Consider the following 21,617-nt stretch of genomic DNA (forward strand, 5'->3'; position numbering starts at 1 on the left):
TCCGGTCAATTATTCTCGTTTGCTTTTCACATAAATATTAAGAAAAGAGGAGGAAGTCAATTATTAAATGATAAGTACACCAAACTGAGTGTGTAGAATCAAATTGTTCATCAAATATATTCCTAAAATAAAAAGGATATCAATTAATTGAGACACCTAAAAATAGAATAAGACAACAAATAATTAGGAGGGGGAATGGAGCCATCATGGCACCATAGATATTTGGAAAAGAAATTTACATGATATGATTATTGAGACTAGTACTTTCGTCTCAATAATTACTTTAAGACTTCTCTCACTTGTGTTAGAAAAAATTTTCTATTTTTTGGATGGACCGTACTCCTTATACTTAAACTTATATAACATTTTATTTGATGAATTGCTTTTAGGTGTTAGCTAAGGACCATGGTCCTCCCGAAAGATGTAATAATTTTTATTTTTGTGTTACACGAGTATAGTGATGGATGAATGATTCGTTCGATATCACCCCTTCAATATCAGAAGGATTGAGTAAAAATATACGAAACGGTTTTAATACACAAACGATATGCTATACGGTTTCAATTACATGAATTTCAGTATATACGATGCAGGTTTCCGTATATATTGTATCGGGTATGGGTCTTGCAAAAACAAAATTGGGTATATGGTCTTATAATACTGATGTAAAACTACGTAAAAAAATGTGATTGAACGGGTCGTGGAACTATTCGTTAGAATTTTGTTTGTTTGTACTGCAAACTCGTGAATTTGGAACGTAACAGGATAGTATGGTGAAACCTAGTTCTAGCCTCGCAAGGTTTCAAACAAGGGATCAAACAATCAGCCTAGCTCGCAAGGATGATTTGAAGACTAAACTCGCAAACTTAATCAATGAATGCTCACAATTGTAAACAATCTTATTTCTGGAAAATAATGTGTAGAATTCTGTCTTATACGGTCTTACTTATAGTCCTACTCGCTGTCATAAATCTGACTCGAGATCTAATTCCTTAGTTTCCATATTCAGCTATCTACCTCTTTCCTAAGCTAACTAGGAAAGTTATTAAACTATAATTAAAAAACAACCAGCTGAAATAAACTAATTAAACTAGGATTAAGAAATACTAACTTTCCTAATTTTATTCGAAAACATTAAATTAATCTAAGTCATTTATCCTAGGAAATCGTGTACCCCACTCGGCCTAGGGAACCATAATGTGCAGTGTGTTGACTTCCCATTTCAGCATCAACACACTGTTCGAACCAATCTTCAATCCCTTCACTAGTTGAGTCACATTTCGACTAATCAGGATCTTATTTGTTTCGTCTGAGAATGCTCCTGCATCATTCTCTCCTTCTTTTTGAGAATTTGGCCTCAAATCATCGTCTTCTAAGTATGGTGACAGATCACCTACATTGAATGTCGCGCTTAATCCACCATATTAACTCGGCAATTCCAATTTGTATGCGTTAAAGCCATAGCATACGACGATCTTGAATGGACCATCAGCCCGTGGCATCAACTTGTTCTTTCTTTTGGGCGGAAATCGTTCCTTCCTTATGTGCAACCACACAAGTTCACCCACTTTGAAAACAGGATGTTCACGATGCTTATTAACTTTCTCCTTGTATCTAGCATTTCCCTTCTCAATTTGTGCACGAACTTGCTCGCATACTCGAAGAAATGCTGCTTGTCTCCCCTTAGTTTCAAAACTCAACACATCTTTCTTTGGAATGAGAATTAAATCGATGGGCAGATATGGATTCACGCCATAGAAAATCTCGAATGGAGCTCTTCTTGTAGCTATCGATGGTGTACGATTATAAACAAACTCAGCATGAGCCAACTTGATGTCCCAATCCCTCGTGCTTTTGTTAATCAATCCCCACAACAAACTCCCTAAAGTCTGATTAGTCACCTCGGTCTGACCATTTGTTTGTGGATGGTGCGATGTACTGAAAAGAAGCTTAGTCCCCATCAAACGCCATAACATTTTCCAGAAGTAACTAAAAAACTTTACATCTCGATCTAAAACAATTATAAGAGGTATCCCATGTAATCGAACAATCTTTCGGTTGTATAAACTAGCCACTTTAGTAGCATCATCAGTCTCATGACACGGAATAAATTAAATGCGCCATCTTGGAGAATCGATCAACAACCACCATAATTGAGTTTATACCCCTTTGAGTTCTCGGTAACCCCAGTATAAATTCCATGCTCACCTCGGTCCAAAGCTGTACAGGTACGGGTAGAGGTGTATACAAACCTTTGTTGAATGTGCTATTTGCCTTCTGACACACCACAGACTTCGCCACAATTTCTTGCACATCCTTGCTCATTCTCGGCTAATAAAAGTGTTCACCTAGGATGTCATTCATTTTATTCACGCTAAAGTGCCCAACAATAGCTCCTCCGTGAGCTTCACGCACCAACAACTCTCAAATCGACCCATTGGAATACATAGTTGATTTCCTTTAAAAAGATAACCATCTTGAACAGAACACAAACCTGTTGGCTCGATAATTTCCTTTGAGAACTACGGGTTCCTTGATATATTCGAAACCAAGAATTCTCGCATCAAATTCAATTAATAACGAATTCTTCATGACAAGGCATCAGCTACGATATTAGAACTTCTTGTCTTGTATTTCGAATAAAACGCGAATGATTGTAGAAATTCGACCCACTTAACATGTCTTGGACTTAACTTTTGCTGCCCATTAATGTGCTTAAGAGTCTCGTGATCAAAGTGTAATATAAATGGCTTCGGATGCAGATAATGACTCCAGTGATCCATTACCCTCACGATTGCATTGAACTCTTAGTCGTAAGTTGAATAGTTCAGCCTTGCACCGTTAAATTTCTCGTTGAAATACACAATAAGCCTTTTCTCTTGCACTAGCACGACACCAATCCCTACACAACTTGCATCACACTCGACTTCAAACAACTTGTTAAAATCAGGTAGTGCTAAAACCGGTCTAGAACACATCTTGCTCTTTAAATCTTCAAACGCCTTTTGGGCGCTGCTAGTCCACACGAACTCTCCTCTCTTGGTTAACTCTGTAATTGGAGCCATAATAGAGCTTGTTCCGGGTGTAATTCCGGAGAAGGATTTGTGACCACGTAAGCTTGTTGAGTGATGTCTTTGCTTGACTCTTCCTTTCGCTCTTTCCTGTTTAAGATGAACAAACTGAGGGCTCAGCTTGGTACCGAGCGTACTCACTCCGACGCTCAAGTCAGTAAACTTAAAGAGATTAAGTTGTGTGTTACTTGGCAAAGTATATTGTAGAGAGATAAGGGAGTTTATACCAGATTAATAGTGAGTTTTAGGATGAATTGTGGATCGTTTTCTCAATGAGGATTGAGGAGTATTTATAGACCTTCACCTTTTGTCACGTAGTGGCCAAGTGGCCAAGTGGCTAGCGGGTGAAAAGACTGTTCTACCCTCGGCCGAGGGACCCATGACAGTCCGGCTGGCCTGGTTGACTCCATGCCGAGGGGACTGGATGTGAGTACGCGGATATGCCTCCCGGCTGGCTAGTTGCCCAGTCGAGACCCAAGTGACAGGGCCGACATGCTGCGTCGGTTAGGCTGTCTAATACGTTGACTTGCTGTGGATATGTTTGAACTTGCTCAATATGTTGACTCGGTCAGCGGGTGCAGAATATGCCCCATCAATTTGCCCCCCAGCGTAGTCTATGCCGTGGTATGGACCTTCGATGTGTGTTGAGCGTATTCTGCGCAAGTTGAATTTCTTCCCCGACTTCTTCTTCCTCGGCTTGGTTCTGTTCAGGCCGTACCATATCCCCCCTCCACATGGATGTGTAATGGACATCCGATGTGGAAAAGAAAATGGCGCTGGCCGAGGACAAGGTTGAGAGTGCCATTTGTACTTTTGATTGCCCCCAGCCGGTGCTGCTAAGCTTGGTTGATCAGCTGGCCGATGGCGAGTAGATACCAAGGAGCGTGTCGAAGAAGATTTGTAACTGTTTGTCGATTGACATTCCGTGGCTGCATGCTTGACACGTGGCTTGGCATTGATTGGTGGACGTTTCATGGGCTTTGCCCTGATTGGTCTGCTTCATGGGTTTTACTCTATAAATAGAGCAGTGTGCCCCGTTTTTTGGCCATCAAACTTCATTTTCTCAAAAAATTTCCCCTCTCTTAGTTTTTTCGAAGAAATTTCTCTCTAGTCTTCAAAGCGTTACTCGGCGTAGCACTCTTTCCAAGGTAAACAAACAAATTTTTCCAACTTTTAATTGTTAAGTTTTTGTTGTCACTATGTTTTCTGCGGATGCTCAACCCAGTACCTCTGCGCCGAGGGGCGAACCGTCACGTCCTGATGAAGAGGAGGCACTGGTTGTCACCCCGATAGGATTTGGGGGTCCCAAGCCGCTTTCTCCTGAAATTGATGAGCAATTTTTGGAGGGTTTTCATGATGACGATGATGAGGCGACCCCTTCTGTCGTAAAGAGTCCGCTTCTTTCGTGGCACGGCGACGCTTGTTCGATCGGTCCTGATCGTGCTTGGACGAACAAGTTCGCAAGTTGTTCCGGTTCTGACCTTTTTGAAGATCATTACTCCTTCGGCAGGGGGTATAAAATAATTATCCCTGAGGAGGTTCAGGCTGTCTGTTGCCCTCCCGAGGGTTGTATCGGCGTATACATCAGACACCTGGAGTATGGGCTCCGGTTTCCTCTGAATGAATACGTTGCTGCCATAATTAAAGCCATGAATGTCGCCGTGGCCCAACTGCATCCGTTGGCCATCAGGACGATTATTGGCTTTGTATGGTTGTGTCTTTTTAAAGGGGAGGCCCCAACGGTGAACCTCTTCCGCCGGCTTCACCATCTTCGGCAGACTACCCTAGGTGGCCCGGGGTGGTACAGCATACAGACCGAGGCGGGTTATTTACCGTTTCCAAGTTGACATCTTGCAAGGACTGGAAGGGGCGGTGGGTATACGTTGAGGTTCCGGAGGACTACTCGCTGCCCCGGTCCTTTCAGAGCCGCGTCAATTTGCGGTGTGAGAATCAAGGGGAGCATGACAAATATGTCTCCCGGAGTAAGCTTAAGATGGACGCCAGCAGAGTCTATCTTAATGAGGACGAAACGCGGGCAATGAGGTCATTTGAGGTGAGAAGGATGGCACGCCGAAGGGATGGATGCCCCGACGCGGATCGTTCTTCGAGGATGAGCCGCTCTGCCACGTCGGCCTCATACCGGCCCTCAGCCAGGGTGAGTGGGGTCGGTATGAGGCCTATCTTTGCTTTTTATGTTTCTGTATTTGAACCTTGATTTATTTCTTTTGCTTAAGTCCTGCTTCGTTTCTTTTGCAGACCGATTTGGCCTGGAACTGCCTGTCTCCGTCCTCAAGAGGTTGGGACTTGACGGGAACGGGAGAGTTGTTGAGCTGCATCCTAAGGCCTGGCCACGTGATCGCAGACCGGCCCCTCACGAACTTATGGAGCAGCAGTTGAAGGCATTGGATGTGGCGGCGGCTCAAGCGCAGATTGCTGGTAACGTGCCGCACCGGAGACAAAAGATAACGTCTACGGCGGCAACGACGTCAACTCCAGCTCAATCTGCCATCCCCGTGGTCCAAAAGGAGCAGGTGGTCGTTGATGTTGAAGAGGAGGTCACCGTTGTGGAGGGTCCTCCTCCTTCAAATAAGAGAAAAGAGGCCGAGCCTGCCGCTGCTGCTGTTACCGAGGCCGGGAAAGGAAAGGGACCAACCAGCCCTCTGCCCAAGAAGGCTAAGACTAGTACGGATCTAACCCATGGCTCGGATTTAGCAGGTTCATTGGGCATTCCTGATGACAGGCTTTCTGACATATCAATGAATGTTGACATGGATGCTTTGTCAGGGGTTTTTGTAGATCAGTCGCCGTCAGCTGTCGTTCTCACTGAACGGCAATTGGAGAAGCAGCATGTGCAGACGGGCGGTAAGAACGTCACCGTTGAGTCCTCATCCCAGAAGGTTTCCCCTGCTCAGCTTGTGGCGGAAGGCAGAAGGTTGTCCAAGAGGCTGGGGAGGTGGACTGAAATAGCCGCCAATCATATTATCGAGCAAGAAGAGGTCATGGCTCGAGCTGGCAACACGCTTGAACGGCTTACTCTCGATCTTGCCGCCGATAAGAAGGAGGCCGAGAGGTCGAAGGAGGACTTCCAGGCCGCCAAAAATGATTTCCTCGCTGAGCGAAAGCTTAGGGAGGACGCTGAGAAGGCGGTCCTAGCCGAGAGAGCCAAGGTTGAGGCTGCATTGGCTGATGCCGCTAAGCTGCGGGAGGAGCGGGACAAATTTGAGGGCGGCTATAACGCCGTGGTTGGGCAGAAGGAGAGATGTAAGACTCTGCATTCGGCTGAGGCGAAGGAGCACAAGAACACAAAGGCTATCCTTGCCCAGAGGGAGAAGGACATTGAGACGCTGAAAACTGTCATCATCCCTAACATGTGTGCCCAGTACCGGGACCAGGCCGAAGATGCTACCAGGGAGGTAATTAAAGAGCTCCTTCCTGAAGGCTCCTTCCCGTGGAAAGATTTTGACCAGCTTCTTGATGAGAAGGCGGCTGCTGCGGAGGCAAAGGCGGCGATGGCCGCTGAGGAGGCTGCGGAGAAGGCGGCCCGGGATGCTAAGGTGAAGGCGGCCAGGGAGGAAGCTGAGAGGGCAAAGGCATGTGAAGCTGCCAAATCGGTTTCTGGGCCTCCCACTGATGGTGATGCTGCTACTGCTGCCGGTGGCGAGCAGAAACAAGCATAGGGAGACAGGCGGTCGTCACCAGATTCACCCGACCCTTCGCGATGCCTTCACTGTCGGGGCCAACTATTGAGCCTTTCCTCCCTGCCATCCTTTTGGCGCTTTCAAGTCTTATGTCTGTAACCTTTTGTTGTACCTTTTGTTTTTTTTGTTAAACTTTGGTAGGTTGTGTTTAGGCTATCCCTATGGGGACGGCCGTCGACTTTGTTTTGCCTCACCTGTAAACATTTTTCAATAAAGTTTGTTTATTTTGCCTCCATTAAGTTGTCTTCTTACGTTTCAACATATTGAGTGCTTTTTCGTTTTTACTTTCGGCTTGGCCGAGGCAGTTAGAAGGCGCATCTCAATTGTACTTAAACGTTTTTAAACATGTTGGCATGTCAGTCGCTTCCTCCTCCACTCCCGGCCTTAGCCGGAGCGGTCAGATTTGCGCTTCCCAACCGCCGTTGTGAACGTGTTAGCGTATCGGTCGTTGTGTCCCCGTCACTCCCGGCTTTGGCCGAGGCAATCGAGGTTACGGCTCGACATCGTTCGTATCTGTAGACATATTGATCGCTTCCTCTGCCACTCCCGGATTGGCCGAGGCAGTCAGATTTGCGTTTCTCAACTGTACTTATACGTTCCTAAGCATGTTGGTCGCTTTCGCGAGTATCAACTGCATTGGTAGTGACTGCCCGATTGGCGTCTACTAAGCATGTTGGTCGCTTTCGCGAGTATCAACTGCCATTGTAGTGACTGCCCGGCTTTGGCCGTGGCGTCTACTCGTGACTGCCCGGCGTTGGCCGCGGCGTCTACTTTGGTACGACTATGGAGGGGACAAGCATTTCAATGGAAAACTTGGATCACTCTTCATAAGGTGTAATCAAGCGTTGGGGTGCCCACAATGGTCTCGGACACCTCCGCCGCTATACGAAGTATTTCCTTAGGTTGTCTGTGTTCCAATAGCTCATTAGAGGAACACCCTCCATGTCTGTCAGTCGGTATGTCCTCGGCCTCATTTCTTCAACCACCTTGTAAGGTCCTTCCCAGTTGGCCGTCATTTTACCATGGATGTTTCCTTTGTTGGTTGCGGCTGACTTTCTTAGGACTAGATCTCCTACTCTTAAGTCTCTTTTGTGGACCCTACGGTTGTATGCTCTTCTTATCCGGTTTTGATATACTGCCAAGTTGAGCCGTGTCGTGTCTCGACTTTCTTCAGCCAGGTCTAGGGAGGCTCTCAGGCCTTCCTCATTTTCGACTGGGTTAAAGGTTTGCGTTCTGAATGTTGGCACCGCTACTTCAATTGGCAAGACGGCCTCAGACCCATAGACTAGGTGGAATGGGCTGTACCCCGTTGCTTCTTTCTCCGTGGTTCGAAGGGACCACAGGACGCCGGGTAGCTCATCAGCCCATCTTCCCTTTAGATCTTCAACCTTCTTTTTTAGCCCGTTCAATATTGTTTTATTGGCTGCCTCCGCCTGCCCGTTGCTCTGAGGGTGGCAGACGGAGGAGTATGCAAATTTGATACCGAGCTCCTCCAACCAGTTCATCACCATGTCGCTCCAAAACTCTCGGCCGTGGTCAAATACCATGACTTGGGGCAACCCAAATCGAGTTATGACGTTCTCCCAAATCACCTTTCTTACGACCGCCGTGGTTTTGGCAGGTACTGCGACAGCCTCGACCCATTTGGTGAAGTAGTCAACTGCGACGATTAGGTACTTCCTTCCTCCGGAGGCCGTCGAAAATGGCCCTAATAAATCCATCCCCCACTGTGCAAATGGTAGGGGACTAAGTACTGGTTGCAAGTCTCGGGAAGGTGCGTGTATCACCGAAGCATGCATCTGACAATTCTTGCACTTCTTGGTCTTAGCTCTGGAATCCTCAAGCATGGTAGGCCAGAAGTAGCCGACTCGGAGAGCTTTGTGGGCTAGCGTTCTTGCCCCCATGTGATGTCCACAGATGCCTTCGTGAATCTCTGTCAGTATGAGCTCCGCGTCGGCTGGGCCGACACATTTCAAAAGTTCTCTTATCACGGACCTTCTGTATAGTTCTCCTTCGAACACCAAGTACCTTGCGGCGATCCTCTTTATCTTCTGAGAGAGACTGCGGTCCTCCGGTAACTCTTTTGTTAGTTTGTATTTCATTATCGGAGTCATCCACGTCGTCTCGGCTTCGAAGTCGCCCACCATGCCGACGGTTTCAGTGATGCTTTTAGCATTCCTGATATCCACCAGCACGGTTCGACTGACATTCTTGATGCTTGAACTGGCAAGTTTTGAGAGAGCGTCGGCTCGGTTGTTCTCAGACCTGGGGACACATTGTATTTGGAAAGATTTCAATTTTGCAGTGTCAGCTTTGGCCCTTTCCAGGTATCTAACCATCCCATCGTCTCGAGCCTCATACTCTCCTCTGATTTGATTGGTCACTAGGAGTGAATCTGTCTTCAACACAATATGCTCCGCCCCGGCAGCTCTAGCTAACTCGACTCCAGTTATCACCGCCTCATATTTGGATTCGTTGTTTGAGACCGAGAAGGTAAACTTCAAGGCGTACTCAAACTCGTCCCCGTTAGGGCTGGTGATAAGGATGTCGGCTCCTGAGCTGTTTGCCGTGGAGGACCCGTCGGTGTATACTTTCCACACACCGGGATGTGATTCTTCTTGATAAGTGCACTCGGCCAGAAAGTATGCAAGCGCCTGCCCTTTTATCGAAGGCCTCGGCTTGTACTGAATGCCGAAGCCGGATAGCTCCACTGCCCATTTGATAAGTCGGCCGGATTTTTCGAATTTTTCCAATGCTTTTTCCAATGGCTGGTCGGTTAAGACCGTCACGGGATGTGCGTCGAAGTTGGGTTTTAATTTCCTTGCGGCAACGACGACAGCGAAGGCCGCTTTTTTAATCAGTGGGTAATTTCTTTCGGCGGGCAGCAGTGTATGGCTGATAAAGTAGATTGGGTGTTGCTGCTTGTTTTCTTCTCTGACGATTACGATCGACCGTGGCCGAGGTAATCGCTAAATATAGGTATAGCGTCTCCCCCAGGCGTTGGCACGGACGGGGTCGGGAGAGTTAGTAGGTGGGCTTTCGATTGCTTGAAAGCCGCACTCTCCTCCCCAAAGAAAAGTCTTTATTCCCCTTCAACTCTTTGAAGAATGGGGTGCTCTTGTCGGCCGACCGAGAGATGAAGCGGGCGAGAGCCGCCATCTTCCCGGTCAGCATCATAACCTCTTTTCGATTCCTCGGCTCCGGCAGGTCTAATATTGCTTTGATCTTCTCTGGATTGGCATTAATTTCCCTGGCGCTGACAAGTACGCCGAGTAACTTGCCGGCCCGGACACCGAAGTTGCATTTCATTGGGTTAAGCATCATCTTATATTTCCTTAGTGAACAAAATGTTTCGCTCAAATCGGCCAAGTGCTCGCTGTCAGACTTGCTTTTTACAATAGCATCGTCGACGTAAGCCTCGATGTTTCGCCCTTTTTGATCTTGAAACACTTTGTCCACCTGCCTAGTGTAAGTTGCGCCAGCGTTTTTCAAACCGAACGGCATCATTTTATACATGTATGTGCCGTGTATGGTGATGAATGCGCACTTAGGCATGTCTTCCTCGGCCATGAATACCGATGGTATCCCGAGAAGGCGTCTAGCGGCTCGATAGTGTAGCTTTGCCGTTGCGTCAATTAAACTATCTATTCGAGGCAAGGGATAGCAATTTTTGGGGCATGCTTTATTAAGATTTGTAAAATCAACACACATCCTCAACCCCCCTGATGACTTCTTTACCATTACAACATTTGCTAGCCACTCAGGGTAAGTACAAGGCATGATAAAGCCCGCCTCTAATAGTTTGTCTACCTCGGCCTTGATGGCCTCATCCTTTTCGGCCGAGGAGTTCCTCATCTTCTCGCTTGACAGGCGAGCGGTGGAGAGTACGTTCAGCTTGTGAACGATCACCTCCCGGCTCACGCCTGGCATCTCGGTGGCTGAGTACGCGAAGACGTCTTTGTTCTTCCTCAGCAGGTCTAGGAGATCGGCTCTGAATTTTGACTCCAGGCCGACACCGACAGTTACGATGCGCCCTGGGTCAATTTCCACTTCATCGGTCTGGGCTCCTTCGACCATGCCGATGTTGTTGGTGCTCATTGGATCACCCTCCTGTTGTAAGGATGGGCTCTTCCCTTTCTCTGATTTTTTCGCCACTTTAAGGGATTGCATGTTGCACCCTCTGGCAGATACTTGGACATTGACAATTTCGTCTCTTTCGTCCTTTGAGACGAGCTTTTGCGCTTTCCCCCGGTCCGAGACATACATCAATATCAGGGCCCGGATGGACATCACTGCATCGGCCTCGCTCAAGGTGACTCGGCCTATGAGAACGTTTTAGGCAGACGAACCATCAATGACCACGAACTCGGATAAAACATTCTTGGCCGCATCGACTTGGCCAAACATCACCGGATCGATTGACCCCGGGGTACCAGTCTCGGCCCCGAGAAGTCAGTATAGCGGGTTGGTGCAGGGGCTCAGGTCTTCAATCTTCAGACCGAGATTGAGAAAGCACTCCCTGAACATGATGTTTGTGTAGGCGCCTGTGTCAATCAGGCACCTTTTGACCAAGTGGTTGGCTATGTCTAAGTGGACTACGAGCGGGTCGCTGTGCGGAGCGATGACTCCTTCGTAGTCCTTCTTTCCGATGGTTATATCGGGGACGGTGGAAGCGGGGATCGCTGTTTTGGGCACAAAGTTGATGGCTTGGTATAGCTCATTCAGGTGCCGTTTGTGCCCATTAGCTGACCCACCGTTCTCGTTTCCTCCGGTTACAACCTGGATCACTCCCATCCTCTGGAATACTGATTTTCTGTTCGCCCCGTCGGAGCTTGTTTCCGGGCCTCCAGCTACATACTTGCCGAGGGCCCCTTTTCGGATTAGCTCCTCGATGGCGTTCCTCAAATGCCGACAGTTGTCGGTCTTATGGCCGGTTTGGCCGTGGTAGTCACAAAATTGGTTAGTGTCGCCGTCCCCCTCGCCTTGGGGGCTCCCCCCCACTTCTCGCCCTTCATTCTTACTTAGGGCAAAGACCTCGGCCGGTGATTTGACCAGGGGGGTGAGACCGCTGTACCGCTTCTGGGTGTATGGTCCCGAACTCCCCCCGGCGCCCGCCGAGTTCTGTTTCCTATTGAATCTTTCAGGCCGTGACCTATTCATTTCACGGCTTCCTTCGTCTGCATTGTCCCGGCGGCTCCTCCTCTCTGGGTGCCCAGCTTCGCTGTGGCCTACCCAGGTCTTGTGATAGTCCTCCACCTTTACGGCTCGATCGACCATCTTTCTGGTGGTGTCGAGGTTGAGGTCCTCGCATTTGAGGAGCTCATTTTTGAACTCGCCTTTCGGCAGGCCTTTCATCAGTGCGAAGGCCGCCAGTTCGGTGTTCAGCTCACGAATCTGCTGAACCTTAGCATCGAACCTCTTCACATAGCTTCGGAGGGACTCAACCTCCCCCTGTCGGATAGTCAGGAGATCTGAGGTTTCCACGACCCTTCTCCTGTTGCAGGCGTACTGGGCTATGAAGTTGTCTCTTAGGTCGGCATAGCAGTATACCGAACCGTTAGGTAGCCCTTTGTACCAACTCTGAGCCATGCCGTGGAGGGTCGTTGGGAAGACTCGGCACCACACCTCATCGGGTTTCTCCCACACCGACATGTACGACTCGAAAGCCTCGGCGTGGTCGGTTGGGTCGCTATCCCCTTTGTACGATAGGGGCGGCAGCTTCAGTTTGGTCGGCACCGGGACTTCGAGGACATAGGCACTGAGGGGCTGTCTGACCACGTGCCGAATGACATGCGGCGATCGGCTCCTCGCACCTCTAGTCCGGCTTCTCTCCATGTGGCGGGAAGGGCTTCTTGTTATCTGACTTTGGTGAGTCAGAGTTCTTTCTTCATTTCTTCGGGGGTGGCCTCGTTGTTGCCGCGGCGACGCTGTCCTCCCGCGAGTGGGGGATGGACTTTGGTCTGCCCACTGGCACCACGGGCTCCGCCGGCGTCCTTGTATGCCCAGCTCCTTGTATTACTCCGATCAAGTTGTTCGGAGTCACATTGTGGGCCCTGGTCATCTGTGGAGGCGCTGCCGTCACCGTCGTCGTGACAGGGGTGACCGGCGTACCACCCATCAGGTCCAGGAATAGCTTCAATTTGGCCGCATCGACCACATGTCCCATGACAGTGACTTGGCCGGTCGGCATCGGTGTTTCTGGCTCTCTTGGCATCCCGTACCTCACCGGCTCAATGACTCGGCCGGTGGGGGACTGCCCGATCTCAGAATTAGGGAACATGTCATCCTGGTAGTATGCGGTTTCGTCACTCACAATTACTTCTTGTTGTTTTGACATCCTCTTAGCTCTTTGAATGGTTTTTGGTTGTTTTTTTTGTAAGGTAGGTGACCAGCTTTTAGTATGGATCCCCACAGACGGCGCCAATTGTTCCGGGTGTAATTCCGGAGCAGGATTTGTGACCACGTAAGCTTGTTGAGTGATGTCTTTGCTTGACTCTTCCTTTCGCTCTTTCCTGTTTAAGATGAACAAACTGAGGGCTCGGCTTGGTACCGAGCGTACTCACTTCGACGCTCAAGTCAGTAAACTTAAAGAGATTAAGTTGTGTGTTACTTGGCAAAGTATATTGTAGAGAGAGAAGGGAGTTTATACCAGATTAATAGTGAGTTTTAGGATGAATTGTGGATCGTTTTCTCAATGAGGATTGAGGAGTATTTATAGACCTTCACCTTTTGTCACGTAGTGGCCAAGTGGCCAAGTGGCTAGCAGGTGGAAAGACTGTTCTACCCTCGGCCGAAGGACCCATGGCAGGTCGGCTGGCCTGGTTGACTCCATGCCGAGGGGACTGGATGTGAGTACGCGGATATGCCTCCCAGCTGGCTAGTTGCCCAGCCGAGACCCAAGTGACAGGCCGACATGCTGCGTCGGTTAGGCTGTCTAATACGTTGACTTGCTGTGGATATGTTTGACCTTGCTCAATATGTTGACTCGGTCAGCGGATGCAGAATATGCCCCATCAGAGCTAAAACCCTGGATGAATCATCTATAAAATGATGCTAAACCATAAAAGTTTTGCACCTCTGTGGTTGATTTAGGAACCGGCTAGGCTTGAATAGTATCGACCTTGGAGGGGTTCATACTTACTCCATCTTTTCCTACAATGTAACCAAGAAAATTAACACTTGAAACCATAAAAGTATATTTTTCGAGCTTACCCTACAGTTTCTATTTTCGTAATACTTCAAATACAGCTCGTAAATGTTGTTTGTGTTCTTCCTCATCTTTGCTATAGATTAGAATGTCATCAAGATAGACCACCACTAACTTGTTAAGGAAAGGCCTTAACACTTCATTCATCAACCTCATAAACGAACTAGGAGCGTTGCATAGAATAAACGACATCATGAGCCATTCATATAACCCCTGCTTTGTTTTGAACGCGGTCTTCCACTATCCCCTTCTCGAATCCTCATTTGATGATAACCACGCCTGATGTCCAGCTTAGAAAAGACACTCGAACCAAAAAGTTCGTCAAGTATATCATCAAGTCTTGGCATAGGAAAGCGGAACTTGATTGTAATGTTGTTTACCACTCTACTGTCAATGCACATTCGCCAAGCCCCTTCCTTTTTTTGGCACTAATAACGCAAGCACCGCACACCGACTTTAGCTCTCTTGTACATACTCCATATCCATCAATTCCTGGACTTGCCTTTGTAGCTCTTTCGCTTCCTCTGGATTACAATGATATGCCTGCTTATTTGGAAATGCTGCCCCTGGAATCAGATCTATTTCGTGTTCAACACCTCGTAAAGGCGGCAAACCTATTAGGTAACTCATCTGGAAACACATTCCAAAACTCATCATGCATCCCCTGCACTCCACAGTTATCACTCACAACGGACCCCAAGTCACGCACAACCATCATATAAGCTCGTTCTCCATGAGACAGAACTTCCTTTACTTCCCGTGCCTCAATAATCAAGCTCCCCTTATTTAATTTAGCCTCTCTAATTTTATTTGGTGACATAGGTTTCATATTATAAGTAACTTTACCTTCGGTCACACTATGTACGTTAGATCTTCTATCATGTTCAACTCTTCGATCAAATTGTCAAGCTCTTCCCAAGAGAATGTGGCATGCATTCATAGGAATCACGTCACACCACAACTCATCAGCATAGGGTCCTAGACTTAACAAAATTAAGCCCTATATCTTTACTTGTATCTCATTCTCCCCATTCAACCAATGTAAATTCTATGGCTTAACTCGGTATCTAGTTTGCAATTTCAGTTCATCAACAAGGTCCCGTGATATTACATTAGTACATGAACCACTATCTGTTACAAGATTGCAAATTTTATTGTGTACCTTGCACCGAGTGTGGAAAATATACTCTCGTTGTTCGGCCTTTACTGAACTCATCTTTACATGCAAATTGTGAAGCACCTAGCATTCCTATTCACTAAAAAAGCCCAAATCATAGACTACTCCTTCTCATCATTTCCACCATTCCCCTGATCCGTCTCCTCATCTGGCGTGACAAATACAGGAATTATATAGTACAACTCTTGAGCTGTTAGGGCTCGCTTTTGGGGGACCTCGTTTGCTATGTGACCATAGCCTTGACACTTGAAACAATGCCTCATAGAATTCCCTTTTGTCTCGACAACACTCTTTCCTTTATCTTTAGCCTCTTCTTTCGGGGTTACCTTAGACTTTCTAGAAGCTGGCCTAGAATAAGAACTTGTTCCCGAGCTCGTCCCCTTGGAATAAGCATAAGGTTTTCGTGTCTTATCATGTTTTTAAAAATTTAACGCCAATCTGAAAACGTCACTAAACCCATCATAATTCTGGATTTTTACCTTCGTTGCAAGCGCGGGTGTTAGGCCTTGATAAATTGTGGAACCCTAAATTCTTCCTTTGTAATACCTCATAATTTGATAAGAATTTATATTAATAATTAACGCATTTTAAATAATTAATTATAATAAGTTTATAATTTATAATTGTGAATAAGACGGAGTAATATATTACATAATAAGTAAGTCGGGAAGTAGGATGGACCGAGTGTATAACTTCGGCTTTGTGCTCGGGATTTCCGAGTAATACTACTAATATTAATAATAATAATAATAATACTGTATAGATACGAATATAGTGACGAAAGTGACAATTACTCCAGATCTTGAAGTAAATAATGTGGATATTACGTCCCAAAAGACACTGTAGTTGGTGGTAATTGGAGAAAAGCTCTCAAAATCCCTGAAAAATTAGGCATGAATCTTTTTTTATGAGAAAATAGTGCTAATTCTTCTGAGGTTGAGATCTCTGAATCTGATTATGCTGAGGAATTAAAATTGTGGTCTCATACCTTAATGGGGAATGTCCTTGGATGCAGACCAACCCTAAAAACTGTGCAAGAGTTTATCAGTAAGAGCTTGGCCAACATTGCCTCTCCTACTGTACAATTCTTTAAGAAGGATTGGTTCACATTTAGGTTTGACTCTGATACAGAAGTAAACAATGTTCTGAAGCAAGGCCCTTAGATGGTGGGTCCCAATACCTTAATTCTCAAGCAATGGAGTCCTTCTTTCTTCATGGAAATGGAAAAAGTTGCAAAGGTCCCTATTTCGATCCTTTTTTTCTAGGCTAGATCCTTTCTTATAGTTTGATAAAGTTTTGAGTAAGATGGCTAGCAAAGTGGGAAAGCCCCTTTTTTCTGATCTTGCCACTACTGTTAAAAAAAATTGTCTTTTGCAAGGGTCCTAGTGTAAGCTAATGTATCTCAGGAACTTCCCTCCCATGTGATTATTAACACCTCCACCTTGGCCAAGTCTCCCAAAAGGTGATTTATGAGTGGCTGCCCTGCTATTGCAAATGTTGTGGCAAATTGGGGCATATCTCTTCTACTTGTAAGAGGAATAAGCCTATAAAAGATCTTGTGGTTCTTTATTCTGGTCCAGAGATCTCTTCAAAGGGACCTGTCCCTCAGATTTCTAGGACATTAGATCAGTCCTCCACTTCTCAGCCTGTTATAGTGGACACTAAAGAAATCCCATCTGACTCCTCTTTGGGATTTCCCTCTGCTTCTCCTAATTTGGTAGCAGATGTATCAGTTTCCATTAATACTTTCTAGGTCTTAGATGAGAATATTGATCTAGGTTTTGCAGAGCCAGGTGGTACCTCATTTACTTCTGTAGTTGAAGTGGTGTCAGTAGAGAGGAATGTAGACTCCGAATGCTCTCTGCTAGGTCAGAGATCTCTTCTTCTACCACCATCTCTCCTTAGAAAGTTTCTGAAATGCACTCAGGAAGCTCTGTCAAATCTAAGGGTAAAAAAATATACTAAGAGTAAACCTATAAAGGGTGTTTCTAATATGGATACTGGTTAGAAAGGAAAGGCTGGAGTAGGTGGTATTTCAGAAGCCAATCAGAATGATGGTTTAATTGAGGGGAGGAATGTAGGCTCACTAAGCTCACAGCTAGGCCAGAGATCCTCTTTTACTGTTTTTCTCTCATCTGATTTGGCTCCTGTAAAGCATCAAGTATGTCCAGGTGTTGTTGCTTCAGTTCAAATTTCTCCTCAGGATTTGGCTGTGGAATCTGAACTAGGTGGTACAATCGATACTCCTCAGGGGTTGTATGTTGCAAATAGGGGACCTGCTGAGATACAGTTAAGCCAGGCTCCTCCTGTTCCTTCTCCTGATAGAGAAGTTTCAGTAATGCATCTAGGTAGTCATAAAGATGGACTAGTGGATATTTCTAAAGTAGTTGTTGCTTCAGATACCAATTCCGAATGAAGATTGCTTCTTGGAATGTTTGTGGCCTTAACTATCCCATTAAACAGCATGATGTCAGATATTTTCTTAGACAAAATCAACTTGATGTAGTGGCTATATTGGAAACTAGGGTAAAGTTTGTTATGCTCCAATTATTCTCAAAAACAGTTTTAAGAGTTGGACTTCCATTTGCAATTATGGCAACCACTATAATGGAATAATTTGTCTCCTCTATAATCCCATCAATCACTGTTAGTCATCTCACAGTTGGAGATTAGTGGATTAGCTGCAATGTTCTTCACAAAGCAACATCGACTTTTTTCCAACTTACTATGGTTTATGGCAGCAATGATGCAGCTGAAAGGAATGCTCTTTGGGCAGGGCTTAGAGTTGCTAGTACTAATAATCCTTGACTTGTGCTAGGAGATTTTAATGTATGTTGTCAGATGCCTAGAAGGAAATTTAAGCCTTAATCCCCCTGTTCTGAAGGAGATGGTGGACTTTAGTTCTTGTTTGGCTTCTTGTCAACTGGTTGATATTGCTGGTACAGGTGCTGAAATGACATGGATTAACAAGTAAGAACCCTTGACTAGGATTTGGTCCAAATTAGATAGGGCTCTAGTTAATCAGCAGTGGCGGCTCTCTTCTTTCCCTTCCTCTGATGCTTTTACATGGAACCTAAGCTTTCTGACCACTCTCCTGTAGTAGTCCAGGTCAAGGAGGATATAAAAATTGGTAAAAGATTTAGCTTTCTGAATAGCTGGATTCATCACCCTAAATATGGTAATATTGTAAAAGAGGCTTGGAATTCTCATGTTGTAGGCAGTCCTATCTTTAGACTTTTTGCTAAACTGAAGAGGGTAAAACATGCTCTTGCCACTCTTCACAAGGATAACTATAGCAACTTTACTGGTTGTGTAAAGTAAGCTAAAGTGCAGCTTAAGACTTGTCAAGAAGAGTATTTAAAATATCCGTTTTCTTCTTATCTCATTCAATCTGAGAGAGACTGTCTGGCTAAGTATACAACTCTAACGAAAGCTGAGTTGGCTATGCTTTATCAAAGAGCTACGTTGACTCATATCCAATCTTCTGATACAAGTTCCAAATATTTTTTTTGCCAAGATTGCAGAAAGATAACACCATCAAACTATAGCAAATATTGAAGATAAAAATGGTACTCTTCATCAGGGGTTAGACAATACTAGTATGGCTGTCCAGAATTATTACACTGGGCTTCTTGGTCAGAAAGCTAATTTCCAGAGACTTGACATCAATTTCATTGGCCAGGGACCTTTTTTTTTGGGATTGATAAAGCCAACTTGATTAGAGAAATTTCTTCTTCTGAAATCAAAGCTTCCCTGTTTAGCATTGATTTCAATAGCAGTCCTGGGATTGATGCCTTTTCTTCAGGTTTCTTTACATCATCCTGGGATATTATAGAAAGGGATTTATATGCAGCTGTTTGCAGCTTCTTCAAATCTGGACGCATGGTTAAACAAGCAAATTGCACTCTTATTTCTCTTATCCCAAAAAAATCTATTGTTGCTTCTGTTCTGGACTACAAGCCCATCTCATGTTGTACTGTTTTCTACAAAATAGTTAGAAAAAATCTCTCTAACAGGATCTAAACTATCTTGCCTTCTCTTGTGGGCGAAGAACAAGCTGCTTTTGTCAAATGAAGGAATATTTTTGAGAACATAATGTTGTCTCAGGTTTTGGTTAAAGGATATAATAGGAAGGTTATATCTCCAAGATGCCTTGTCAAAGTGGATATAAATAAGGCGTTTGATTCTTTTCAATGAGATTTCTTGTCTCAAATGCTTGATTGTCTGAGATTTCCTCCTATTTTTTCCAAATGGTTAATGGGGGTGTGTCACTAATACTTGGTATTCCTTCAAAATCAATGGAGGGATAGCTGGGGATCCCTTGTCCCCATATCTCTTTGTGCTTAGCATAGAGTTTATCTCCAGATATCTTAGAGTTCTTTGCTCTAAATAGAATGTGTATTATTACCCCAAATGCAGCAATCTTAACCTTAATCACTTAATCTTTGCTAATAACTTGATGATTTTTGTCAAAGGGAATGTCCCATATGTTATTGCAGTTAAAGAGACCCTATCTGAATTTGCTCTGCTCTCTGGTCTTCATGCAAATGTTGTTAAAACCAACATTTATTTTGGGGGAGTTTCTTCTGAGGCTACTTCTGCTATTCTCCAAGCTACAGGGTTCTCTATGGGCCAGCTCCCATTCAAATATTTTGGTATTTCCCTATCCACCTCTAGAGTCTCAGTTTCTATATTTGATCCTTTGATAACTAAAATTCAGAAATCTGTTCTTCACTGGTCTTTTCATTCCTTGACTTATGGTGGAAAAATCCAGCTTCTCAACTCAGTTGTTTTTGGGATTGATAATTACTGGTGTGTAAGTATTCTTCTCCCCTCTGAAATCATTAAGCAAATTAACTAACTATGCAGTCAATTCTTCTGGGGTATCTGTGAAACAGGGAGAAAAATGGTCTTCAAAAGTTGGAAGAGCATTTGTTCTCCTTGGACAGGTGGAGGCTTTAACATTAAAGATCTTAAGTCATGAAATAAAGCTTTCCTCCTAAAATGGGTCAGCTAGCTTACATTCCCTGCTTCAGGATTATAGGCCAAGTGGCAGCAGGCTTATGTACTGAAACAACAGACATATTGTCTTTACAGGCTAAGGACTATTTTTCTGCTAGTATAAAGGAATTCTAGCAGCTCGAGATTATCTTGTTGAGGTTGTAGGCTCTGTTCAGAATGCTTAAACATTATTGAAGAGCTGGGTTTCTAGTTCTCATTTCCATCTTAAAGCAGCCTATGGTTTTTTAGGGCAGCTCCTGTTAAAGGAGTTTGGAATAAGGGACTTTCCACTACTTCTATTGTTCATAGTCATCGTATAACTTACTCTATGGTTGTTCAATGAAACTTGCTACCCAAGATAACATTCAGAAGCGAGGGTTTCAATTTGCTAGCAGATGCTGTTTATGTGAAACACATGTGGATGATCATGACCATCTCTTCTTCTCCTGTTCCTTTTCTGCTAACATATGGGGCTCTATTCTGACATGGATGAACTTACCTAACATTACAGCACCATTATCTCACATCTTGGCATCTTGCCTCTTTGGAAAAAATAGGAAAGATTGGAAAACCAGCTGGTACTTTACCTCTATAGCAGCAGCTGTGAATCAGATTTGGTGGGAAAGGGATCTTAGAACTTTCTGTCAAAGAAAGAATGATGCAGTTGGAATTATATGAAAGATCAAGATTATTGTGTTGGCACGACTGCTAATGCAAGCACCTCAGACCAGCTTGAGTATTATTGTAAATCATTTAAACTCTTAATTAGTTGCTGAAGTTCTTGTAGTAATAGTTGATGATGTTTCCTAGTGGATAGTTTTTGCAAATGTAGTTTCATTCCTTTTTGAAATGAAATGAGAATTTTTTGCAAAAAAAAGAAAAGAAAATATTAATAATAACAAGAATAATAATAATAGTAATAGTTGTATTTCATAATAAAAAAAGTAAAAAGTTAATAGTTTCCTAATTGGTGTCTTATAAACCCTAAACCTAACCTTTAAATACAAAGAAATCTGAAAAGTAATTCATAAAAGATAGAAGAAGAAGATTTAGGAGACGGAAGGAGCCTTGACCTCGCTAAATTAATTAAGGTAAGATCGTCGTATTTTATATCGTGCTATTCAATTAAGTTATCATATGAGCTCCGTATAGACCACCGTGACACACGCCATTGACTTTAGTAGTTGCCTTTGACCACCGTGATTCTAGTAAGGCTGCATTTGACCGTTGTTGACCATCATGGGTGGTGGATTGGGCATCTAAAAGGGTGGTTGTCGTGGGTATTTAAGGCGGATTTTAACCCATGTATGCATGACGGCTTGACCTAGGACTTGGGTGGTTGGTCTTGTCGATAGTGGGCGCTCCTAGGGGTGGTAACGAGGTGGTTGCAGGTGGTGGTTGGTGCGGTGGTGTCGAGATAATGGTTGTTGAGTGGTGTTTGTAACTGGTTTGAGTCGTGGGTT

The 21,617-nt window shown here is 44.9% G+C and overlaps 1 protein-coding gene across 1 annotated transcript; it reads left to right on the forward strand.

The window, feature by feature from the left end:
• Positions 1 to 18,219: 18,219 nt before the first annotated feature.
• On the forward strand, positions 18,220 to 20,832 carry LOC141614397 (uncharacterized). The gene is made up of 5 exons (XM_074433143.1): positions 18,220 to 18,460; positions 18,836 to 19,126; positions 19,629 to 19,969; positions 20,052 to 20,102; positions 20,464 to 20,832. The coding sequence occupies exons 1-5, from the start codon at positions 18,220 to 18,222 to the stop codon at positions 20,830 to 20,832; spliced, it is 1,293 nt and encodes a 430-aa protein (XP_074289244.1).
• Positions 20,833 to 21,617: the final 785 nt, after the last annotated feature.

This window comes from Silene latifolia, chromosome 11 (genome assembly GCF_048544455.1).
Source record: "Silene latifolia isolate original U9 population chromosome 11, ASM4854445v1, whole genome shotgun sequence".
Classification (NCBI taxonomy): domain Eukaryota; kingdom Viridiplantae; phylum Streptophyta; class Magnoliopsida; order Caryophyllales; family Caryophyllaceae; genus Silene; species Silene latifolia.